This window comes from Podarcis cretensis (genome assembly GCF_951804945.1).
Source record: "Podarcis cretensis genome assembly, chromosome: 12".
Taxonomy (NCBI): Eukaryota; Metazoa; Chordata; class Lepidosauria; order Squamata; family Lacertidae; genus Podarcis; species Podarcis cretensis.
Window position 1 is genome coordinate 783,056 of NC_137181.1, and position 24,371 is coordinate 807,426.

General features: G+C 58.6%; 2 protein-coding genes across 3 annotated transcripts; both read right to left on the reverse strand.

Moving 5' to 3' along the window:
• Positions 1-1,192: 1,192 nt before the first annotated feature.
• GBX1 (gastrulation brain homeobox 1) lies at positions 1,193-11,554 on the reverse strand. The gene is made up of 2 exons (XM_079947019.1): positions 11,063-11,554; positions 1,193-1,824 (listed from the first exon to the last, which is right to left on the reverse strand). Exons 1-2 carry the CDS (start codon positions 11,529-11,531, stop codon positions 1,262-1,264), a joined length of 1,032 nt encoding a protein of 343 aa, XP_079803145.1. The 5' UTR covers positions 11,532-11,554; the 3' UTR covers positions 1,193-1,261.
• A 2,976-nt stretch (positions 11,555-14,530) lies between these two features.
• ASB10 (ankyrin repeat and SOCS box containing 10) lies at positions 14,531-22,472 on the reverse strand. Of its 2 annotated transcripts, none has more exons than XM_079946946.1 (5): positions 22,099-22,472; positions 19,748-20,015; positions 17,650-18,154; positions 15,671-15,784; positions 14,531-15,391 (listed from the first exon to the last, which is right to left on the reverse strand). In XM_079946946.1, the coding sequence occupies exons 1-5, from the start codon at positions 22,415-22,417 to the stop codon at positions 15,206-15,208; spliced, it is 1,392 nt and encodes a 463-aa protein (XP_079803072.1). In that variant the 5' UTR covers positions 22,418-22,472; the 3' UTR covers positions 14,531-15,205. The 2 variants fall into 2 exon arrangements, with proteins under 2 accessions (XP_079803072.1, XP_079803073.1); XM_079946947.1 differs by lacking the exon at positions 22,099-22,472 and adding an exon at positions 20,250-20,577.
• Between the last annotated feature and the right edge of the window lie 1,899 nt (positions 22,473-24,371).

The window sequence follows — 24,371 nt, forward strand, 5'->3', positions numbered from 1 at the left end:
TCCGACTCTCCTGCCAGAAGAGTTGCGCTCCCTCCTCCTCCAAGGCATTGTGGCTGCCCTGCCCTGCCCTGCCTGTGGGGAAGGACCATGAGTTGGGATTCCTGCACTGCAGGGGGTCAGACTGGATGACCCTTGGGATCCTTTCTAACTAGGCAATTCTGTGACTTGTGAAGGGGGGGTGAAGAAGAGCCCCTGCTGCCTGCAAATGGGAGCGACCGCTTGGCTTTGGGATAGTCAGTAGCGCAGTCTGAGCTGCGGGAAGGGGGTCTTGGCGTGGCCACGTGGGGGGCCATTTCAAGGGGGTGGGTGACACTCGCACCCCACACACGGAGGCAGCAGGCACACAACTCTAGCAGGACCATGCATCGTGTGATCCGGTCGCTGCTATTAAAACCATGTTACATGATGTGAGTGTTCTTTGCCATTTGAGCTGCTGCGGGCTCTGCGGGAGGCCTGGTGGGAGCAGCAGGCCAGGGTTGGTCCGGCCGCCCTTTGCAGCTTCTCCAACGTGGCCCGAATGGGCCCAGGTCCGACAGCCGGGGCTCAGCCACTGACTGGGCTTGTGAGGGGGGCAAGTGGGGCCTGCCTCGGGGTGCCTTCTCCGTGGACGGCAAGGGCAGCAGCGGCCTTGTCCTCTTTGCGCAGCGAGCAGCGCAGCCGCCTGGCCTTCCTGGGCACGTCGGGCCTCGTCGGAGGTCCCCGTCCGCACATCTGACTTGCAAAGCTCGGCTGGGACCGCGCGCGCCCCGCCCCCCAGGAAGCAGGAGGCCCCCTCGGAACTTGCATGCTGCCTAACGAGGCGGGGACGGGGCGCCCCCCTCCCTGCAGGGGGCGCCAGACACCCCAGGGGGCCGCCTCGTTGGGGCGGGTCAGGAAGTGGGGCGGTACGGCGGGGGCTCTGCGAGAGAAACGACGGCAGCCGCAGCCGGGAAAGACTCCTGCTTCGGGATGGGGGGGCAACCTCCCGCCCCGTCGCCCCAACATTGAGCCGCGGGGCCACGCCAATAGAAAAGTAAGTTTATTGACTTTCATCACGACTCTGCACGGAACTGACACATTGACGCGGGCGGGCGGGGGGGTTGTGCGAGGCCCCCGACGCCGCCCGCCTTGAGGAAGGAGCGCCCCTCTGTATAGACTTTACACCGAATAAATAAGGGCTATGGTACAAGGGCGCGTGCGGGGGGCAGGGAGAGGGTCGGGGGCGGCCGGGGGCGCCCACCTCCCCGTCCGCGCAGTCCGTCCATGGGGCGGGGGGGGGGGCTCAGGGGTGCTGTCCCTGCTCCAGCTGCTGGTGCTGGCTGCGCACGGCGAAGCGGTTGACGTGGACGGGGATGGGCACGACGATTTTGGGGTTCCTGACGGGCTCCCCGGAGCGGCCGCTGACGTTGCCGGCCTTGATGCGCTTCCACTTGGCGCGCCGGTTCTGGAACCAGATCTTGACCTGCACCTCGCTGAGCTTGAGCGCGTGCGCGATCTGCGAGCGCTCCGTCAGCGACAGGTACTTCTTACAGTGGAACTCCTTCTCCAGCTCCAGCAGCTGCTCGCTCGTGAAGGCCGTGCGCCGACGGCGGCTCTTGCCCGGCCCCGACGACGAGGGCGCAGAGCCCGAGGACGACGACGCCGGCTCGCCGGGGACCCGCTTGGCCTTGGCCTTGGGCCCGGCGCCCAGAGCACTGCCGCCGCCGCCGCCGCCGCCGCCCGCCCCGTCCAGGAAGGGCTCCTCTTCGCTCTCGGCCGAGCTCTCCTCTTCGCGCTCGCTGCCGCCCGCCGCCTCGCCAGGCCGCCCGTCCAGCTTCTCCTCGTCGGAACTGTAGGCCTTCACTTCTGCTCAGAGAAAACAGACAGGCAGAGGGGAGACGTGAGGGGGGCGAAGGGAACCCGGCGGGCGCGCCCACCCTGCCCCACCAGCCCACCTGCGCGTGATCGAGTTGCGATTCCTGCATTGCGCGGGGCTGGAATGGATGACCCCCGGATCCCGCCCAACTCTGCGATTCTACAGCTGCAAAACGCAGCAGCCGTGTCCCGGTGCTCCTTCACAGCCGCCGCGAGAAGGGACAGGGGATGGGGGTCTCGGCACGACACGACACACTGCCCGCCCCGGAACGAAGCCAGCGGAAGCGGGGCTCGAGCTGGGTGCACCGCACGCCTCGAAAGCGCATTTTTCCTCTGCCACCCCGAAGAATTCTGGGTGCTCTAAGCTAGTTCAGGGTTTCTAGAAATTCATTCTGTGCGTGGTAAACTGCAGTGCCCAGAAGACCTGCATTGCGGGGGGGGTGAGCTGGATGACCCCTGGGATCCCCTCCTATGATTCCAAGTGTGGAACAGGTGGGTATTTTGAATGTGCTTCGATAGGACAGGGCTATGGGAGGCTTCGAGTTCCAGTGGCTGTGGGTTGGAGGCAGCAAAGCTCCCAAATACTAGCTGCTGGGAATCACTCTTGTGTGCGAACCCTGATAGGAGAATCGTAGAGTTGGAAGGGACCCCCAAAGGTCATCCAGTCCAGCCCTCTGCAAGGCAGGAATCTCAGCTCAAGCATCCATGACAGGTGGCCGTTCAGCCTCTGCTTATAAACCTCCAGGGAAGGAAGGCTCAAAAGCACTGCATGTAGGAAGCCAAACCACAAAGTGGGGGCTGGACTAGATGACTCCTGGGACCCCCCCCCCCCCCACACACACAAACACAAGCAGGCTGCAAGTCAAATGCTCCACGTCATTAAAGTCACCCCACCTTGCCCCAGTCCTGGCCAGCAAAGAATGTGGGGGTTCCCCTCACAGACCCCCACCCAGGCTTGGCCTGGGAAAGGGCTCTAACCCAACTGCAGCAGAAGCCCACCAGTGGGCAAGAGCATTGCCTGCCCAGAATGAAACCTCCTCATTCAGATGCAGTCTACCTCCGACGCCTGCAATCAGGTGACAAACAGCCTGAAGGACGTTTGGGTGAGCCGTTGCTGCCAGCCAGTGTCTGCTGATGGCCTAACTCTGGGCAGAGCACCTTCGTCCACACCAGTAGTGGGCTGAGGAGGGTCTGCAAGGGCTTAGGCGGTGCCAAGTACTGGAGGACTGTGTCCAGTTCTGGGCACCACAGTTCAAGAAGGACACTGACAAACTGGAACGTGTCCAGAGGAGGGCAACCAAAATGGTCAAAGGCCTGGAAACGATGCCTTATGAGGAATGGCTAAGGGAGCTGGGCATGTTTAGCCTGGAGAAGAGGAGGTTAAGGGGTGATATGATAGCCGTGTTCAAATATATAAAAGGATGTCACATAGAGGAGGGAGAAAGGTTGTTTTCTGCTGCTCCAGAGAAGCGGACACGGAGCAATGGCTCCAAACTACAAGAAAGAAGATTCCGCCTAAACATTAGGAAGAACTTCCTGACAGTAAGAGCTGTTTGACAGTGGAATTTGCTGCCAAGGAGTGTGGTGGAGTCTCCTTCTTTGGATGTCTTTAAGCAGAGGCTTGACAACCATATGTCAGGAGTGCTCTGATGGTGTTTCCTGCTTGGCAGGGGGTTGGACTCGATGGCCCTTGGGGTCTCTTCCAGCTCTATGATTCTAAGAGCGGGAGGAGAATCCCCCAGACTGCCACAAGGCAGAGCCCCCTGCCCCCGCCGCCCCTTTGCATGGCACAGAGCTGGGACTGGAAAAGCTGGGCTGTCCCTGGAGGCCCCCTTCTGCCTCTCACCACCACGCAGCCCCCGCCTGGCAAATAGCTTGGCTGTGGGAGACCTCACATCTGAGGCAGCCCCTGCCCGTTGCCTGAGAGCCGTTGGCCCACCCTCAGCCTGGAGGAAGTTAGAGGAGCCTTAATCTGCGGAACTCACTACCACAAGATGTACTGGCGGCTTTAAAGGGGGATGAGAAAATACATGGAGGAGGAGCAAGAGTTATTTTTCTCCTGGTCTTTGTTCTTTAATCATCTGTGGCTGCTTTCAGTGGGTGGGATGTTTTAATCCTGCTTTTTATATATAAATAAATGCTATTTTCAGCTTGGCCACTCGCTGTTTTACTTTTAGATGGTTTCAGTGTCTGTGGGTTTGTTTGTTTATATGTAAATCTCATTGAGTTACTTTTCATTTAAAAAGTGACTAATAAGGTCAAATAAATAATATCCATGGTTCTATAGACCCCCCCCCCGAAAAAAAACTTGTTCAGGGGTAGCAGACCCCTGGGTGCCAGTTCTTGGGGAGGGGGCCACAGTGAAGGCAGGCTGCCAGAGGCCCCTGTGGGTGGGGTGGATCCAGTGGGACAATTTGCCTGAGGGTGATGCCTGTCTGCTCTAGGCAGGATGAGGCCCCATCCCAGGTGGTCACAGCTAAACTTTGCACTGACTTGCTTTCCTGCATAACACAGGAAAGCAAGTCAGTGAGAGAAGGGCAATCTGCATATGCTCAGAGGCACTCTCATTCTTAAAATCATGTCCCAGGCCCATCACCACCTCCCACAATAAAAAGCAAAGGAGGGGTGTTTCATTTCAGAAGAGGCAGTAAGTATCAGGACTAAATTACTCTTGGTGTCTCTATGATTCCCTGACTCTGTAACAGGCCAGGGGCAGCAGTTCCTGAGTCAGCTGACAACTGCCCCATTGCTCCCACCACTCCCAGCTGGGGAGGCGACTGGTCTTTGCACTGTAACTCATTGCAACCCTACTTCTGTCTCTTCGCATAGATGCATCTGAAATGAATAAACTCATGCAGCTGCCACCCAGAGCTGGGCATTGCACAGCAGCCCCCGTTCCATGATAGACCCCCGCATGAGGGCGGCCTCTAGTGGTCACTGGAAATTGGCAAGCTGGCTTGGCTGAGCTTGTGGGGCAGTTGGGGCGGGGGGAGAGAGAGGAGTAAGAGTGGACATAGGAGCAGAGGAAATTGCCTTTCGCTGAACCAGACCATTGCTCCGTCTAGCTCAATATTGTCTACACTGGCTGGCAGCAACCACCCTCCAGGATTTCTCTCCCAACCCTATTATGGTTATTGTTATTATTCTATTTATTCTATTTCTCCCTGATAAGGCAGTTTACAGATAAAAAGAACAACAGCTAAAACATAGGGGGGAAATAATCATTGAAAAAAATTTAAACACACAGATATAGATAGATAGATAGATAGATAGATAGATAGATAGATAGATAGATATAGATAGATAGATCTCAAAAGCAGTCAGCTCCCAAAAGCTTGTTGGAACAAAAAGGTCTTCACCTGCCAGCAGAAGCACAAGGAGGGACCAGTCTGGCTTCCCTAGGCAGGGAGTTCCAAAGTTGCCCCTGAGAAGGCTTCCTCCCACGTCCCCCCCACGAGAGTCCCAAGACTGAGAGAAGGGCTTCCTCACACCCCACACCTGAGCACCTGGGCAGGTTCCTATGAGGGAATACCATCTTCCGGATAGCTTGGGCCTGAGCCATACAGGAGAGCCATACAGCCCTCTAGCCACCAGCCTTTCTCAACCTGAGATCCCAAATGATGTTGTTGGACTACAACTCCCATGATCTCTGCCAGCTAGGGATGATGGGAGTTGTAGTCTGGGGCATCTGTGGTTCAGGACTCTCCTTCCTTGGAGGTTTCTAAACAGAGACTGAGTGGTAATCTGGGATGGATGCTTCCAGCTGAGATTCCTGCATGGCAGGGGGGGTGGACTGGATGACTCCAGGGGTTCCCTTCCAATTCTACAATACTGTGGCCTAAGGCTGAGAAAGGCTGCATGCCGGGCGTTGAGCCTGGGACCCTCCACCAGCTCGTTCTTTGGCCTTTCACAGCCACCTGTTTCAAACGGCCACGACTAGCCACACGCGTGGATTGGCCAAGATGTGGCTCTGAAGGGACCACGGGCGGCTGGCGACGTCTGTGCTTCTTCGGACGTCCTGCCTGGTCCTGGATCCGCTTCCAGGGTTTTTGAGAGAAGCGAGGGGACCAGAATGCCTTGCCCAGACCCTGCCCCGCGGCTCCTCTCTCGACCGTGCGCAAAGCCCAGCACCCCACGGCCCTGAGAGGAGCCGTCGAGAGGCAGTATGGGGTAGTGGTTAGAGTAGGACAGGGGAAACCAGGGTTCAAAACAACCCTGTCGGCCATGAAGCTCCCTGTGGGGGGGAGCTGGCAGTCGCTGTCTCTCAGCTTAACCTACCTCACAAACCGCGCGGGGAAAGGCTCGTGTCTGTCGCCCTCGAGAGCCGGTGGCAGTTAATGTGGTCGACGGGTGGGGCTTTCCTCTGAGAAAACGCCCCCCCCCACCTCCCGGATGGCACGTAAGTGGTGGGCGTGGCTAATAAAAAGGTGGGCAAGACCACCCCACGCCCAGAGACAACGCGCCCCTCAATTAGAGGAGGTTAAAATAGGAAAGAGCCCCCCCCCCACTCTACAGTTCGGTTTGGAAAAGCCTTCTCAAGAAGGGACGAGGCAAGCAAGCGGTGCTGCGGGCCAGCTGGGGAGGCACTGCGGCCAATTTTGGGGATCCAGAAAGGGCGGGGCTGGCCCAAGACACGTTGGCTCCTGAGGCGAACCCCGAAATGACGCCCCAGGGGTGAATAAAGATCAGCCTTGGGATCTGCTGCCCCTGGGAATCCTGCCACGAGGCCGTCCCCTCGCCGCCCCATAGAATCCTAGAATTTTAGAGACCGAAGGGACCTCCGAGGGTCATGCAGTCCAACCCTCTGAAAAGCAGGACTGGCAGCCACTGGCAGAGGCAAACCGGTTCATATCTTCACACGGGCACAGAAGTCCAGGTCAGGCCTGGGACCTGCAGGGCCACGGGTCTGATTCAGTCTAGAGCAGCTTCACACGTTCCTATCAAGAAACGGGATAGCAGGCAGGGCTGGAAAAGTTCGGTACAAAAAAAGAACTAAAACGAATGACTCAAGTGGCTGCAGCAGCGGCTCACTTATGAATAAGTTGCAGTATTGGGGGCTTTTCCATTTAGAAAAGGGGGGTGCGCGTTGATACAGGCGTTTAAGGCGGTGCGCAGGGACTGGAAGTTTCCCTCTCGGAGAAAGAGCGGAGTCACGTCCAAGGAACGTCGGAAGAGACGCATCCAAGGACTTCTTCACAAAGCAGCGCAGAGGGGAGCTGCGGAACTCCATCCCACAGGAGACAGGGATGGCCACCAACACGGAGACAAATTCATGGAGGAGATGGAGGCTGTTGATGACTCCTAACCGCGAAGGCTCCTTCCGGAGCGCGCTCAGCTTTCCTGCCTGGCGGCTTTCCGGCTCTCCTGGTGCCCTTTCCGCTGCTCCTCCCTTCGGATCCTGTTCTGCTGCAGATGCCACCTCCTCTCAGGGTGCAAGGGGCCCGCCCCACCTTAGAGAGGCACACACCCCATACACGCCCTTGCCTCACCGGGGTCCAGCGGAGAGGATCAGCGCTGGCTGTGCGCCCCATAGGAGGGAAAGAGGAGCCCCGCGAGGTGGGCCTGGCGCGCAGAATTAAGAGTCCCCCCCCCAGGCCATGTCGGGGATTCATGAGCTGTGACTGCTGCATTGCGGGGTGGGGTGGGCTAGATGACCGTTGGGGTCCCTTCCAGCTCTATGATTCATTTGAGGTTTTTCAACGGAGGTTGGGGGGCAACCAGTCAGAGATTATTTTGTTGAAAGTCCTGCCTTGCATGGGGTGGACCGGACTGCCGTTGCGGGTACCTTCCAATTCTGCAATTCCATGTCACTATAAAAAGTGGCACCGATGGGTCTGGAGCGCCCAGAAGTGGCTGCTGGCGAAGGAAATGCGCCCTCGGGGACGCAGACGCTCCTCCGGCCACTAGGAGTGAGCAGAGGTCACTGGGTAGTAGGAGGGCGATTGGCGTCTCTTGAGCTCCTTGGGCAGCCTCCTGTCCCCACGCGATCTCACTGCCCGCCCGCCATCTCCGATCCCTGGGGATCCAGCAGGATGCCACGCCTTGGAGGAAGGCAGGCAGAGTCCCTCCCCTGACTCCCTGGTAACGCCACTCCGTTTTACTCTGGGGAGCGACAGTCCGGCGATTTTGAGGGGAAAGGGAAGCAGGGTGGACGGATGACCCCCCCCCAGCACCCCCAGCACCACGAATCCCCCCTACGCCCCATGGCTCACCGTCTCCTAGGCCTCGCACTGCTTGATCAGCGCCCCTCTCTAGTTGTGGGGCCTGCAAAACCGCTTTGCGGGAGGAGAACTTTTCGCCTTCGGGAAACTGGCCTTGCCCAAGATGAGCTGCAGCCCCGGAAGAGAGGGCCAGGTGGATTTTTTATTGACACGTGTTTTTTTAAAAAAAATAAATGTAACAACACACGTACATTTATTTGCCGCTGTGGGTTTTTTTTAAAGCGGTATACAAATGAATTTCTGAATAAATATGTTGCCACTGCCTTTGGACCCCTCCATGCCAAAAGGACGGAGGGAGCCCCGGCCGCTGCCGCTCAGCCATGTCCAGCTGCCTTTCAAGGCCCAGAGAAGTTTCCATGAGACAAGCATGCTTTAGCTGAGATTCCTGCATCGCAGAGCGCTGGACTAGATGGCTTTTGCGGTCACTTCCAACGCTACAATGTTGCACTGTTTTAGTGTTGTTAGCCGCCCTGAGCCCGGCTTCGGCTGGGGAGGGCGGGATATAAATAATTTATTTTTATTATTATTATTATTATTATTATTATTATTATTATTATTATTATTACAATTATAAGCAGGGGAAATGGTACCCGCTGGTGCTCCTGGCACAGAAATGGCATGGGCAGGAAAGCTCTGGGAGGAAGGAAGGGAGGGAGGGAGGGAGGGAGGGAGGGAGGAAGGAAGGAAGGAAGGAAGGAAGGAAGGAAGGAAGGAAGGGGCCCCGGTGTCAACGGAGAGGCGTTCCTCATTTCTGGGTTTTCGCAATACAGAGGAGGGCTTGACCCAACTAAATATTTTCAGTTGATTAATCGAAAAATATTTTTAAAATCAAATAAATTCACCCAAACCTCGATATGAGCGTCCTTTTGGAAGCTGAGAGAATCCCTGCGCTGGTGGTAAAGCCCACGCACCCCGGGGCTCCCTCGCTTTCTCCAGCGCAGCGAAGGGGCCAAAACCAAGGAGGCGTTTCTGGGAAGGTAAAATCCTGGGCCCTTCAGTTGCGTGGCGTTGGGGAAACCCCAGTCACTAAAACAGACCCAGCCCTCGATTAATAAGCTGCAGGCCCCAGAAGCAATCCTGCACCCGTCCACTCAGAAGCAAGTCCCATTTATTTCCACGAGGGCTTACTTCCAGGTAAAGGCATACCATCAATTCAAAGCACCCTAACAAGAATCCTGGGAACTGTATTTTGTTCAGGGTGCTGGGAATTCTAGCTCTGTGAGGGGCAAACTACAGTTCCAAATATTCTTGGGGGCAGAGATGTGCTTGAAATGTATTGATGTTGTGAACCGCCCCGTGATCTTCGGGTGAAAGGCGGTATACAGATTTAATAAATCAAATAAAATAACTATGGCAGCAGCCTGAAGCTTCCTGAAGGCGAAGAATCTCAGCCGGGATTGAGGCCGCCCTGGGTCCTCCTGGGGGTCTTCAGGCTTCCCTCTGAAAGCGAGGAAGGCAGAAAGCCGGGCCTCCCCGAGAGGAAACCTCTTGCCACGGGTTACCCAAGTTTGCTGCAATTGGAAGGAGATTGCAGTTCTACACGCACTTAAGTGGGAGTAAGTCCAATTAAGCGTAATGAGACTGACTTCTGAGTAAACGTGTCTAGGACTGAGTTGCGACGCTTCTCTCTTTAAAGTGATTTGATTCTCGCTTGATCTGAAAGCCTGGCTGCCCACTGCAAGGGCCACAGGAATCAGCTGGTCAGCGGGAGAGAATTCGGATTCCGGGGCCCCGAGAAAGCTGGATGGCAAAGGGGTGTCGCTCCGGAGGAAAGATGCCACCGGAGGAACTGCGGGAGTGAGTGAGGAAATCTGTGGACGCCCCTTCGAACCGGGAGGCAGAAGCAGCGGCTGGACCGGCGCTCCCTGCGCGCTCTGTCCTGCTCGGGGGCGCCAAACTCCCGCGCGGGCATCGGGGTGCCTTCGCGGAAGAAGCCAGACGGGGCGCAGGGCGAGGGGACGCCTGCTCCCCGCGGCCGAAGAGGAGGCAGATCCGGGAGTGGGCCAGGAGCAGCTTTCTCCCCACAACGCGCGCCACCGCCGGCCGCCAAGCGGGGATTCTCAGCCGGCCGATCCCAGTTCCTGAGTGCCCTTCGAGGCGGCCTTTCTGCTGCTAGTCGCCCCCCACCCCCAGGTGCCGGGGGGCACGAGAGGCGCCTCCACGATCACCTGCAGGTGGGTCAGTGCCAGGTCTCCCCCATGCCAAGCCGGCTCACAGAGGTCCCAGCACCGAGGACAGTTCTTTGCGGGGGTGTCCAGCGGACCGCGCTCCTTCCCAGGACTCCGCGCCCTCGCTGCCCGGGTATACTTCGCAGAAGGGTGGGAGGAGGGGACCCCCCAAGCCGATGCGTCCACCCCACAGCGAGGAATCTCTTGCCCCCCTGACACAGAGAGAGAGAGAGAGAGAGAGAGAGAGAAGGGGGGAGCTCATCTCCTGACACAGACGGCCCCTGACTGCACCAGTTTGACTGGCTTGGATTGTGTGTTTGTGTGAGGGAAAATACTTTCCCTAGCGCGCGCGCCCTTCAATTTCTTCCGTGAGCATGTTTGGCGCCTTTGCTGGACCACAAGTGAAACTCCCACGGGGGGTGGGGGGTGGACGAAAGGACTCCCCAAGTGAGACCCTGAATCAAAGTTCCACCCAGGAAGTTCAGGGGGGTGGTCTCACCAAGACCACCACATGCCTGGCCTAAAAGTCCCAGAGCCTAAGGGGGTGTTGTTGTGATGTGTTCCTGCGTTTAGGGGGCCAATGGAATTACTACCGGATTGGTTGTGGGGTTCGGGGAAAGGTCCTGCTTCGGCCCGGACATGGGCGAACTTTTGTTCATCCTTCCTTCTTTGCCCCAAACGCTTGGAAGGAAACTTCCCCCTTCCGAAAAAAGTTCTCTCAACTCCCTCCGGCAGCTTCCTCCTCACTTCGCCGCCCTCCCGCCCCACAGGACGTTTCTGCGCCTCAGGCAGCCCGCTCGGAGGGCGACCGGGGCCCCTTCCCTCCGCCCGCCCGCCTACCTGCCAGGCCCGGGAAGGGCTCCGGGAAGTGGAGGGGCGGCTCCGGCGGCCCTTTGTCCCGTCCCGGGGGCAGCTCGTCGCTCTCCACGCCGTCAGGCGCGCTCCGTCGGCGGCAGGGTGGCTCTGCGTTGCCTCGTCCGGCGGCCGGCAGCTCCTGCGCCGGGTAGAAGCCGTCGGGGGGCTCGCCGAAGCTGGGCAGCGCGGTGGTGAGCGCCACCATGGACGGGACAGCTTGGCCGAGGCTGGCGCAGAAGGAGTTGGTGAGGCGGCCGGCGAAGGAGGCCAGCGGCGCCAGCGGAGGGAGGCCAGCGGCCGTCTGCAGGGGCCCGTGGGGGAGCACCAGCGGCCGGTAGGGCATGAACATTGGGTAGCCGGTGTAGAGCAGCGGGCCGGAGCGAGGCGCGGGCGGCGAGTGCCCGATCAGCGAGTCGATGGAGAAGGCGGCGCCCTGGCCGGTGGGTCTCTGCATGGCCGCGGCCCCCGACAGCTGCTAGCCGGGCTGCCCGGCCTGGGCCCCGCGGGGCGCCAGACTCTGCGCGGGTCGGAGGGGCGCCGGACGCGCCGTCGGTCCAGCCCGGCCACAGGCACTTTGTCCGTCGGCGCGCGCGGCGCAGGTCGTGGCAGGAGACGGCGTTGCCTGCTTTGGCTTCCTGACTGCCTTCGAAGGCGCCTCCTCCGCTGCCGCCCACGAGCCGCGCTGCGCTGCGCGCCGCTCCTGGCCCCGCCGCCGCCGCCGCGCTGCCTCTGCTGGCCTCTGCCGCGCCTGGCGCTGGGCTGGCGCTTTCTGCCGAGAGAGGGAGAAGGCGGGCGAGAGAGAGGGAGGAGGGGAGGAGATGGCAGGGGAGGGGGAAAGGGGTGTCGCCCTGCCTCGGGGCTCATCCATCTTCCTCAAATTCCGCTTGAGTTCCCCCCAGCGCCGCCCGCCCAACGGCCGGGCCAGGGAGCGCCGGCGGGTTCCCACTGAAGAGGCCGAGGGGGGCCCCTGGGAAGGCGCCGCCCCCTCCCGCCTCATCAGCCATTATGGCTGGTGATTGATGATTGCCAATTACCGGCCGGGCGCACAAGGGCCTTTTGTCGGGTGGGGCGGGACCAGCTGCTCCGCGGGGAGGACGGGGGAGGGGACGGGAGCGCAGACCCGGACGGGACCAGGGACGCCCCGTCGCCTCTCGGCCCGCTGAGCCGCCCAGACCCTGGACGGGAGCCCCGCGGGAGGTCGGGGCGCAAGCCACGGGATGGGACGTCCGCGGGGGCGCCAATGACCCCGGAGGGGCCCGACGGGGCTGCTTCCTGCGCAGGACCTCTTCCTCCTCCTCCCTCCGCCGGCGCCCACTGCGGGGGGCGAGAACCCGAGGTCAAAGGCGCCGGTTGGGCCGGGCATCGCCCTCTCTCGCTCAGGAATGTAGGACCCCCGAAAGCTCCGACGGCTCTTTCTTGGGCTGAGACCCTTTCCAGCCCGCTATCCACTCAAAACAAAACTCTTCCCGAAGGAGGGGGGCGGCCTGGTGGAGATGCCAAGGCCTCCCCGGCGGGATTGTGGGGGATGGTTGGAGGGGGGCTCCTGCAGGGTCACTTCCCGACCCCTCCTGGAACCCAACCCCTTTTCCAGTGGAACGAACTCCCACGGGAGGCGGTGGTATCTCCTTCCCTGGAGGTCCTTAAGCAGAGGTTGGATGGACACCTGTCATGGATGCTTGAGCCAAGATTCCTGCATTGAAGCGGGGTGGACTGGCTGACCTTTGGGGTCCCTTCCAACTCTATCATTCTATGACATTTTGTGTGCGTCCCCCACCCACCGTTTTGCTCAAGAGAAGGTCGCCCAACGACGTCTTTGCAAAGAGCCACTCTGGACAGGGGATCTGTATTCCGGAGGGGGCCACCCAGAGATTCCTGCTCGACCTAGTGGCGGCTTCGCTCTGGGCTCCCACAAGATCCCGTTCTCACCCCACTGCTGTTTAACGCACGCATGAAACGGCAGGGAAAGTTCCTGAGAACCTCTAGCGCCTCTTTGCATCAAGCTCAGGCGCCGCGCCAGTTCTGAGGCCAGCCCTGACCCTTTCTGCCTCATTCAAGGGAGTGAGGGGGGCAAGGTTTCTGATGATATTAAATCGCTCAGGTTCGTTGAAACAATGGGAGAACTCCAAAAAGATCTTTTCAAACTGAATGGGCAATAAAATGGCAGATGCAATTCCATGTATAGAAGTGTACAGTGATGCATGTTGGTGAAAATATTATTATTATTACACCTACAAGCTCATGAGGTCTGAACTGGTGGTGACGGACCAGGAACAAGACTTCGGGGTCCTAGCGGATTACTCTATTAAGATGTGGACCCAGTGTGTGGCGGCAGTGAAAAAGGAAATCATTCCGTGGGATCTAGGGATCATTAGGGAAGGAATGAGAAATGGACGAAGTCATCAGGCCCTTGTACCAATTTATGGTGCGACCCTATTTGGAGTCCTGCGCACAGTTCTGGTCACCTCGCCTCAGAAGGGATATTGTAGAAGAAGGCTCAGAAAGAGGAACTGAAAGGATCAAGGGCGTGCGGGGGGGGGGGTGCAGCTCCCCTATAAGGTTGCAGCATTTGGGACTTTTCAGACAAGCGAGACCGGCGACCTAATAGAATTTTATAAAATTGCGCGTGGCGTGGAGAAAATGCACAGATAAAAGTTGCTCTCCCTCCCTCATAACTTGTGGGCATTCAATGAAGCTGAATAATGGAAGATTCAGGACAGACAAAAGAAACGGATTATTCAGGCAGCGCAGAGTTAACCTGCGGAATTCCCTCCCGCAGGACGGCCACCAATCTAGACTTTTTTTTAAAAAAAGAAAGATTCAGGCTTTTCAGATATTCTGTTACCCAATATTTTGAACCACCGTTTGTGTATTTTTAGTTATCCTGTAAAACTGGCTTTATTGCGCTTTTCTGGAATGGTTGTATGCTGCGAATTGTTATTTTATTGCGGCTCTAACTGTACTTTATGCTGTTAGCTGGCCAGAGAAAATCAGCTGGCATGAGAAGCTCCCTCATCCCAGGTCAGACGGTTTAGCAACCCGCCTCTTCAGACCACAGGGGTCCCTCTACTCATTTCCCTGAGGCGGGCAGATGCAAACGGAGGAGACCATCAGGACTCAGGAGTTGTGCGAGGAAGAAAGAATTGAAGCCGGGGCAGCTTGCGTCACACCCTCCGCCTGGTGATTCACCCTGTGGCGTATTTGGAAAGGCTCATAGTCCACAACCCCCAAGCCAGGTCCCCAGTCCAGTCCAAAAATGCATGCTCATCCATAGATACACTCCCCCCCCCACCCGAAGAACAGGATCAATCACTGCTTATATTCAACTTATAAAACACATTGAAGGATTTTCAGGCAGCTGAAATGCAACATTTAACGTTTATTTAGAAATGCAAACAGTGCCCTCATTCATGACCACCTCCTTCATTCGCCAGAGCAAAGCGGGGTGTTTGGAGCGGCGCGGGGGGGGGGTGTTCCTTCAGTTATTCTGGCGCTCCGGTGAATGACGTCATTGCTTCGGTTCGGAGCAGAGTCCTGGAGCTGCGCCCCCTGGCGTCCCCCTCCCGGGCGCCTCACCTTTCGGGAGGCGGCTCAGAAGCCCCGGTGTGCCCGGTGGCGCTTTTGCTACGTCAATGGAGGCAATTGGGGAGGAGAGGGGACGACGGGGGAAAGAATTACTGCAAGCGGAGCAATGGAGAGACGTGGGAAAGAACATCTCAAGAAGGCCAAATTGTGGCTGGTGGGCAAATCAACGTATTGCCGGCAGTCTAGGCCAATTTAATACACGCGAGGGGGCCACGCAGCGCTCCTCAGCGAAGCCTCCCGGTTCCTAAGCCCAAAACGGCGCTGGCAAGTTGCACTTCTGGAAAAGTTTCCCGGCAGTTTAGTTCGGGCATTGCGCTGCCTCCAGCGCCCTCTGCCGGCGGCCTGGAGCAGATGCGCGCGGTTGCCTCGGCCGCTTGGGTGGCCCGCTTCGACGGGACGGACCCGCAAGGAGCCTTTGCACTGGGGGAGCGGACTCCAGCCCCACCCACCCTTCCCACCCCGAGGCTTCAGCTGCTGCGCACCTCGGACTGCGCCTGCCCCCGCCTCCTGGCTTCCGGGAGTGAGCCAGCCTCTCCCTCTCCCCGCCTAGTACAGGACGTCTTCGAAGCGGAGCAGCACGAAGTCGCGCAAGGCCGGCGGCAGGGGCAGCTCCGGCAGGGCGCGGGTCAGGCGGTCCTCGAGGTGGTTCCGGATTGCGCAGCGCGCCAAGTGCTGCAGGGCGCGCGGACTCCGGCCCAGGGCGAAGAGCGACTGGAAGAGGCGCGGGTGTTGCTGCCAAGAGAGAAGCCGCGAGGCGGTCAGAACGGGGGGGGGGGGGGGCGCTGGGCTTAGCCGCGCAGGGGAGGGGGGGCTCCCCGAGGGTCCTCCTTTGCGCACTTGCCACCGTCCAGCAAGGGCTGGGCAAGGAAAGCCTGCGGGAGCACCAGGGCCCTTCCTAAGGGGGACAGTAAGAGCTCAGCGGCCTGGAGAAATCTCGCGGTGTTTGAGGTGCACGGGCCCCGTCGAGCCACTCTTGCTGTTGCGCCCCACCACAGGATCCCGCGCACTTACCTGCACCAGCTCGGCGGGCACAGCCTCGGCCCACTCCTCCGTGACGGGCACGCGCGGGTAACAGTTGATCAGGGCCTCGACAGTGCGCGGGGAGGCGCAGCAGTGGCGCAAGACCTGCGACGGGAGGGACGAGGGGAGGCAGCAGTCAGAGGCCCGCGCCAGAGCCTGACAGCGCAAGGAGGCCCCGCCGAGGCGCGGGAGCCAGTCGCTCCTTTGCGCTGCGCACTTTTGCTCTTCTAGACTCGGTAAACCGAGAAGAGCAGCGTGACCCATCCCATCTAGAGCCCCCTGACTGGGAGCCGCCGCCCCCTCTGGCAGCCAGGTAGCCTTCTGAAGTTAGAAGATGCTCCCGATAGAGTCGCTGCCAGCCAGTGTAGGTGATGCTGTGCCAGATGGAGCAACGGCCGGCTTCCTCGATTTCTCCAGCCCGGTCGCTGGCAGCCCCTGCTCTCTCTTCTGGTCGCAGCAGCGCCTCGACGGGAATGGCCCCATTAGGTGAGCTGAAACCCAGGGCGTAACGACCTTTAGGCGCCCATGTCCATTACTTCTGTAGCAATGCAGGCAACGTGCATTTAACTCTCCCGCCCACGCCCTGCAAATTATGTTTTCCAAGGGCTTCTGCGTTACTGAAGCGTCAGATAACACGCAGCTCCTTCTATTTGCTGTCCCGGGGCCCCTCTGCTGCTTTCTGGGGGGTCCTTTGGGGGGGCCCTGGGCTAGCGGGCGTTGTGCTTCCGCCCCGAGGTCCACCCCTCGCTGCTGCGCTAGTCCCCAGGCCATATCCCACGTCGGGGGTCTCATGGCCCGGCACCTCCCTGGGGTTCAGGCGGCTGCGCGGCGCCCCTTGGCCGGGGCTTCCCTCTCTCTGGGACTGGACTGAAGCAGCGCCTGAGCCGGCTGCACGGAGCAGCTCCATCCTCATTATCTGGTGTTAATAGGAGATTAATTAGTGTTAATTGTTGATTTTCCTGCATTTTCCCAAAGGGGAGAGCAATCTGCCAAGCCTGGGAATTAAGGCAGATGGTTAACCCATTGCGCGGGGAGGTGGCCGAGATCAGGTGCAGGGGCTGATCTCTGCCCGGAGAGGGGAGAGGAGAGGCCCTTTCCCTCCCCATAACATCCCTTTCGCCCCCCACCCTCACAGCAGAGGGCATTGGGCCTTTCCTGCCGCCTGCAGGGTCCGCTTGCAGCGCTGGCAGAGCCCCCCTGCAGCTCCAAGGAGAAGGCGGAGGGCGGGGTCCTTCGGGGCTCACAAGCCCAACCCAGTGGCAGGCCGTCCCGCAGGTGCTCTTAGGCGCTCTGGAGCTCCGGCTTCACTCAGCTGCTGGTCTCAAAGCGACGGAAGCGCCGTAACTATAAGGGCTGGCGGCCTCTGAGAGGGTCTTGCAAGGACTGTTTTGCTTGCAACCTGAGACAGCATTCGGTGCTCGTTTTCCGCAAGCGGCCCCCGGGGGGGGCCTTTGCCCGGACAACTCTTTCAGCCTCAATGAGAACAGCATGTTGGACTGGGGGGGGGGCACTGGCCCGATACAGCAAGCTCTCATGTTCTTAAACCTGCTTACGGGGTTCTGGGGTGCCATTTGGGGGGGGGGATGATTGGGCAGGTAAGTCCCGCCCTGCATAATCGATCATATGAAGCGATGTACGTACACCATTTGAATGGCAATGGCCACCAACTTGGAGGGGGCATTTATGGGGGGTGGCTGAAGCCCCCTCGGCCCCTAGGAGTTGGTTCCTATGGCGGGACTCCAGCAAGACTTCAGCCCTTTCTGAGGAGGCCATCGTGCAGGTGCCAAACCAGGCAGGTGAGGTCAGGTGAGGCGCATGCAGTGCCCTGGACAGTCCCGGCGCCTTCCTCGCCCCTGCCACCCCCACAGCAGACAGAAGAGCCGTGGACTCGTGGGGCTCACAGCCAGCCAGCCAGCCCCTCCCCGCCCCCTCGTCCCAGGGCCCCCTGACCCTTCTCCCCCCGCGCGCACCTTGAGGAGGGCTCCGGGCCAGACACGGACGGCGCCGTGGTTGAGCAGGTCTCGCACCACCAGCTCGGGCCGGTGCTCCAGCTTGTAGGCGGCCACCTGGAGGATGTTGTGCAGCGCCGTGTTGCCGCTGTAGCTCATGATGTTGACGTTGGCGCCGCGGGCGAGGAGCAGCGCCACCACGCGGGGGTTGGCGGCCTTGCAGGCCTGGTGCAGCGGCCGCTGCCGGTCCGCGTCGGGGGCGTCCACGCTGGCTCCCGCCTCCACCAGCTGCCGGCACACCTCGTAGCAGTCGCCCAGCGCCTCCGGAGGGTGCGCCTGGGCGCAGGCGGCGTTCAGCGGGGTCTGCCCCTCCGCGTTGCGCGCCTCCAGGCTGGCGCCGTAGCTCAGGAAGAGGCGCACGTGGCCCGCCAGGCCCAGCCGCGCCGCCAGGTGCAGCGGCGTGTCCTCCTCCTCCTCCGAGACGCAGTTCACCCGGGCGCCGTGGCGCAGCAGCAGCCGAGCGCACCTGCGCGGGGAGAAGCAGCAGAGGGGTCGCCCGGCGCCTTCCTGGGTCCCCTCCCCGCCGTCCCCAGGCCTGTGTCCGGGCTCTGCTCCCCCCGGGGGTCGACTCGGGCAGCCTCTGAGCTCTCCTGGCCGCGGCCAAGCCTGGCTCTTGGGTGCCCCAGAGGGGCTGGGGTGATGGGTTTTCAAACTTGCCCTAGACTAGGGGCTTGTTTTGCTCTATTATAGGCCGGCCTTAGGAAAGTTCTCCGGGCGGCTCACATGAAGGAAAAGAGGCCTAAAACTCTGGCATGCTGCTTAGCTTGGCCTGAAGGCGTGAGAAAGAGGAGCCGGCAAAAGGCCCCTTCCTCAAGTTTCCTTCCTGGCCTGACTTGAGCTGGTCGCTCTTAGCCAGAATGGCTCCCCTCTGCTTCCGGGCTTCTGAATGCAAGTTGCTGGAAGGAAACAACCCGGCGGGATGGAGAGCTGCTCTCGTGTTCGGATCCTGCTCGGGTGCTTCCCAACAGAGGCATCTGCTTGGGCACAGCGAGATGGGCCACTGGTCTGATCCAGAGCCAGGCGGTTCTCGCGTTCTTGCGTGGGACCTTCCTTCCGGACAGGGCTGATACTTTCTGCCGGGAGGAGACCTCTCAATTCGGATCTCTCCTTCGCAGAGACAAGCGCCGCTCTGAATCCGCTTTAGTCCTAGTATCAAGTGTGTATTTCCTACCATAAATGGAGTTTCCTCCCTCTCCCCATTAGTCTGTTTTATCCTGGGTAAAGTGTGCACCTCCAACAGGTAATCTGTGGTTAATTTCTCTCTCTCTCTCTCTCTCTCTCTCTCCCTCTCTCTCTCTCTCTCTCTCTCTCTCTCTCTCTCTCCTAGCTTCCAGCTTCTCCTCCAAGAATTTGTCTACTCTTCTTTTGAAGCCATCCAAGTTGGTGGCCATCCCTGCCTCCTGGGGGAGGGAGTTCCGTAGGTTAACTACGCTCTCCTGAATCTTCCAACACTTGGCTTCGCTGGATGCCCCTGAGTTCCAGTGTTAATGAGATGGCGACAAAAACTTTACGCGCTTTCCCCATGCTATGCATAATTTTATAAACTGCTATCTTGTCGCCTCTTACTTGTATTTTCTCTAAAGTAAAACGCCCCAAATGCGGCCACTTTCCCCCAGAGGGGAGTCGCTCGTTCCCTCCATCATTCTGGTCGCCCGTTTTCTTGAAAGGGCAGCGAATTGTTAATTAATCATTATTACTGTGGCCTTTTTTCCAGTCAGGGAGAGGCGCTTGTGGGATTCTCCGTCTCCTGTATCAATGTAACTTGGTAGTCTCCGGCGCCCTGCAGCTCAGGGAGAAAAATTGGGGTCGGACGGCAGCTGTGGGCATTTCCCCGGTTTGGGTCCAGGGGGGGGCGCGCTCTGCCGATTGTTTTGCTTCCAGGACCCCAGGACTGACCTTCCTCTGGGAGGCCAGGAGAGGACGGCTGTGTTCCCCACCCCACCCCCGAATGGAGGATGAGCGGCCCTTCTCCCCTGCCCGAACCCCGGGGCCAAGCAAGGGGCGCCTCTTCCAGGCCACGCGCCCCAAGGAGACGCCCCGTCGGGGCTGTGCCACTCACTCGAGGGAGGCGGGGCTCCGGCACAGGTGAAGCGGCTGGAGCCCTCCTTCCGAGACGGCCAGGGGGTCAGCGCCGAAGGAGAGCAGGAGCCGCACGCAGTCCGTCGTGGCCGCCGCGCACGCCTCGTGCAGCGCAGTCCGGCCGCCCGGCGCCAGGTCCACGTCCGCCCCGCGGAGCAGCAAGTGGCGCAGGCACTCCAGGTAGCCGCGGCTGGCCGTGATGTGCAGCGGGGTGGTCAGCTCCTGCTCGTAGGTCAGCGACCAGAGCCCTGTGGAAGGGAGGAGAGACGCGGGGTCAGGAAGGGCCGTGCGGCAGACACAAGGGCGCTTTGGACGTGCTCAGGGGCACGGTGGCGCGCGGAAAGCAGGCTCCAATGGAAGCCTGCAAGCGCTAGAAGGGCGCAGGAGCGATTCCCAAGCTCTTCTGCAGGTTTTCCTCGGGGGCAGCAAGGCGCTTTTCCTACCCCCGCCTCTCCCCCACCCCCGTTGATCTCTGGGCGCACTCAACCAGCGGGAGTTGAATCGGTAGTTCTTCCACTCGTCCTGGTCGCTGGTGTCGAAGACGGAGTTGGGGCCCACGCCGCTTTCGGGGTCGCCCAGGAGGCAGAGGATGGCGCACCCGTCGCCCGCCAAGAGCGCCTGCCAGAAGGCCTGCGCCGGGCCCTCGGCCTTGCGCGTGGAGATGGGCTCCATGGCCCCGGCGGACGGGACCCTCGGGGCTTCTCCAGCGGGAGAGAGGCTGCAGCTGGGCTGCCCGGGACGGAGGGCTGCGTGCCCGGGTGTCAAGTCGCAGCCCGAGCTATTCTGGGGCTCCCTTGTGACTCAGCAGCAGCGCCGGTGCAAAGGGAACTGGGAGCGGGGCGAGGGGAGGTGATCTCCACGTGCTTAGCTAGAAGGACTGCGCAACGACCCAGCTCCGGTCCCACCAGCCCAGCCCTGTGGGCCCTGGCACGATCAACCTGGGCCGGTGGCTGTGGCCTACCTGGCAGGGTTGTTTTGACAAGGAAGGCACGAGAAACCCGTCTGCAAAGGGGGAAGTGCCGCAGGAGCAGATGGCAAGCCCCAGCTGGCGGGGAGGGTCAGCAGCATGTGAGGCGCGCGCGCCCGGCCGCAGGAGAAACAGGCCGGAGGTGGAAGCGCTCTCCGCGTGTTAACTTGGAGGCAAACCTTCCGCCCTTCTGCCAGGCAGCAGCTCCCCACGACTGAAGCCAGAAGCGGGACACGCCGGGGGGGGGGAAGCAACTGGTCTCCTTCAGAAGCCTCCTGCCTCTGGTCCTGGAGCGCCGAAAGGATGATTCGCATCTGCCAACTTGTCTAATCCCCTTTTAAAGAATGCTTTAGTTGAGATTCCTGCATTGCAAGGGGTCGGACTAGATGACCCTCAGGGTCCCTTCCAACTCTCCACCTCTAGGATCTATAAAGTCGCCTAAGATGAGGGGTCACCACAATCTGTAGCTGCAAAGCTGTAGCTTGAAGGCCCTTTTGCTCCCAGTCTCCCTCCCACCCATTCTGCCCCTTACCCCTTCTAAAAATGTTGTAACCTTTCTGCAAGCACAACTTTCATAATCCCCGTTTGGTTTTGCCAATTTGAAAGTGGGCAGGGGAGAGACGAGGGTTTTTTTTGGCTTGTTTGTTTTTAAAGTGACAGTATAAAAGAGAGTTGGCAGTTCTTGTTATGTTTCCAAAATAAAGGTTTGTTTGTGGGGAATCATTTTTAACTGGCAAACAACATATTTTAAAGGGAAAAAAAACCTATTCCCTACATTGCATCATCATACTGAATAAACTGCCAGATGGGTGGGGTATTAATTATTAATTATTAATTATTATTATTATTATTAATATTATTATTATTATATATGAACTCTATGTGTGTGGGAGTTTCAAAAGTGTCAAGGATAAACAAAGTATTTTATAAAGGGTCTCATTACCTTCCTCTCCCGGGGGGAGGGGAGAGGGCGGGAGGCTGCAGTCCCCCCCCCCTCTGCCCCCGGATTGCAAACTAGCCATCTATCATGTTTCCTGGGCCACTTCCTGTGTGCAGGACATTTCCTCTGGGGGACTTGCCCCTTCTCCCTACAGCCCCATCACTCTTGCTCTTGGGGTGTCTCAGGCTGGAGAACATGAGACTCTTAACCTTGGTCCTGGGTTCGAGTCCCCTGTTGGGCAAAAGATGGGGTTGGACTAAATGAGCCCTGTGGTCCCTTTCCAACTCTACAAGGATCATTAGCTCCTTCGGCCTGCACTTCTCAATTGAGAGGCCTAATAGAATTGAGGAAAAGGGACCCCCGGGGCACATGGACCTCCATGCTCCAAGCCACCTTGCTCCCCGCCTTCCACAGCTTCCCTTACCCCATTTCTGGCTGGTCCAGCGCAGATCTTGGCTCTTGGAATGGATGACCAGGTTGACCTCGGCGCGCTCTGAGAAGTGCCTCTGCACCCCATCCAGGTCCCCCGTGTAGAGGGCGTTCTGGACCACCATGTCCCTGCACTCCGAGGGCGGCTCTTTGTAGGTTCTCGTCCTGCCCCAGGAGGCCACAGGGCCTTGGCAGGAGACCTGGCTCTTGGCACCTTCCCACCTCCATCTCAGCTCCGCATCCAGCCCCAAGGAACGCCACCTGGAGGCCCCGGAGGAGGAGGAAGACGAGGAGGAGGGGAGGGACCTTGACATGAGCTTCCTCCGAGAGAGAGAGACGTCTCTCCTTCAGTGGAGACAGCGGCTGGGGGTCTTCTGCCCTTGGAGAGCTGTGTGCTTGCAGGACCCAGGCCTGACTCAGGGCGTATAAATAGTTCTCTTGGCAGCCACCGCCTGCCTGCCTGCCTGCCTGCCTGCCTGCTGCTGCTGGCTTCTTTTATCATCAGCTCCCAAAATACATTTCATAATTTGAGCCAAGGGAGGTGTTTTGTGGCAGGCCTTGGGAGATTCCGAATGTTTGCAAGCATGTGCAGAGTGCGTTACCGAAAGTTCCCCGCACATAAGAAAACATTTTTCTTCAGCTCACAAAAAGCAGACCCAATTCTGGAAAATAAGGCCCCTTTCCAAAGTGAGGAAAATGCTCACCCTGGAGACAGACAGTGAGGGAATGGTCATCCTCTGAGATTTCCACCCAAAGTGCCCCTTGGGGAGCTGAAAATCTCCTTTCATGCATAACTTATTTTAGGATAATCTTTGAGAACAATTATGACCTCCAAGGATGCTTAGGCAGACTTGAATTACCTTCTCCCTTTTTATGTTTCCTTCTTAACCAAGAAATCGCTCTCATTCAATTTAAGTCAACAATAAAAATATAAGGTTTACTCGCCTCAAAAGTCTTGCCAGGATTCAACAAATACAGGGATGAAATCAGGCAGCCAATGTGTCTGCAATGCGCTCTACGTGGGGCTCCCTTTGAAGGTGACCCAGAAATTACAACTAATCCAGAATGCGGCAGCTAGACTGGTGACTGGGAGCGGCCGCCAAGACCATATAACACCGGCCCTGAAAAAACTACATTGGCTCCCAGTACGTTTACAAGCACAATTCAAAGTGATGTTGAGCTTTAAAGCCCTAAATGGCCTCAGCCCAGTATACCTGAAGGAGTGTCTCCATCCCCATCATTCAGCCCAGACACTGGGAGGGGGGCAGGGGCTGCCCAGTGCTATCTCATGTAGCTTCCAAAGTCCAGCTCTGAGGGCCTTCTGGCAGTCCCTCCCTGCGAGAAGTGAGGTTACAGGGAGCCAGACAGAGGGCCTTCTCGGTGGTGGAAATAAACAACTATCCGACTTTTAGAAGAAATCTGAAGGCAGCCCTGTTTAGGGAAGTTTTTAATGTTTGATGTTTTATTGTGCTTTTAATTTTCTGTTGGGAGCCACCCAGAGTGGTGGGGGGAACCCAGTCAGATGGGCGGGGGTGTAAATATATTATTATTATTATTATTATTATTATTATTATTACTACTACTACTACTACTACCCACTTAGGGACCTGCCATCTCCTTCTGCCGAGGGTGGGGATCTCAGATACAAAAGGAAACCACTGAGTCTATGTTCTATTTACGGACATCCGTGTCTTTTATTTCCAATCAACCACACAATAGATTGAAGCAAGAGGACAACCAGAGCTGCAGGCAGGACAATTCTGCAAAGTTTTTTGGCAGGTGCTTCAGCTGGTGCCCTTTAACACACTCCCAAGTCCACCCGCCCCCCTTCGTTCCACTAGCACTGCTGCACTTTCCTCAAAATTGCCCCCAACATTTCAGGCTCCCTTTTTGAAAAGTGACACAACTGCTTTTCCAGCCGGGGGGGGGGGGGAGAGGTTGGCAGTTTGGGTGCGACTCAGTTTGCAGAAGAGGCGTGTTAAGAGAGAGTGAGTTAGGGGCCTCGAGACGATCCCTGTATCTTCAACCTCGTAGGCTGACCCTCTTTCTCTCTCTATCTATTTCTCAGGGCCACCAGATCAGCTGGTTAGGCTAGTCCCAGAAACTTCCCTCTCTGCATTGGCTAATTACATTTCTATCCCACCTTTCCCTCCAGGGACCTGAAAGCGGCACTCAGGGCTCTCCCCCTCCTCATTTAATCCCCACAACAACCCTGTGAGGCTGAGAAGGCAGGGACTCGCCCAGGGTCAGCCAGTGAGCTTCATGTCC

Excerpts from the sequence above, each read along its gene's own strand:
- GBX1 (XM_079947019.1), bottom strand. The coding sequence starts at position 11,531 with ATGCAGAGACCCACCGGCCAGGGCGCCGCCTTCTCCATCGACTCGCTG. Across the intron at positions 1,825-11,062 it reads GCCCTTCCCGGGCCTGGCAG|AAGTGAAGGCCTACAGTTCC; the intron begins GTAGGCGGGCGG and ends TTCTCTGAGCAG.
- ASB10 (XM_079946946.1), bottom strand. The coding sequence starts at position 22,417 with ATGTCAAGGTCCCTCCCCTCCTCCTCGTCTTCCTCCTCCTCCGGGGCC. Across the intron at positions 15,785-17,649 it reads GGCCCGGAGCCCTCCTCAAG|GTCTTGCGCCACTGCTGCGC; the intron begins GTGCGCGCGGGG and ends CTCCCGTCGCAG. Across the intron at positions 15,392-15,670 it reads TGCCCGCCGAGCTGGTGCAG|CAACACCCGCGCCTCTTCCA; the intron begins GTAAGTGCGCGG and ends CTCTCTTGGCAG.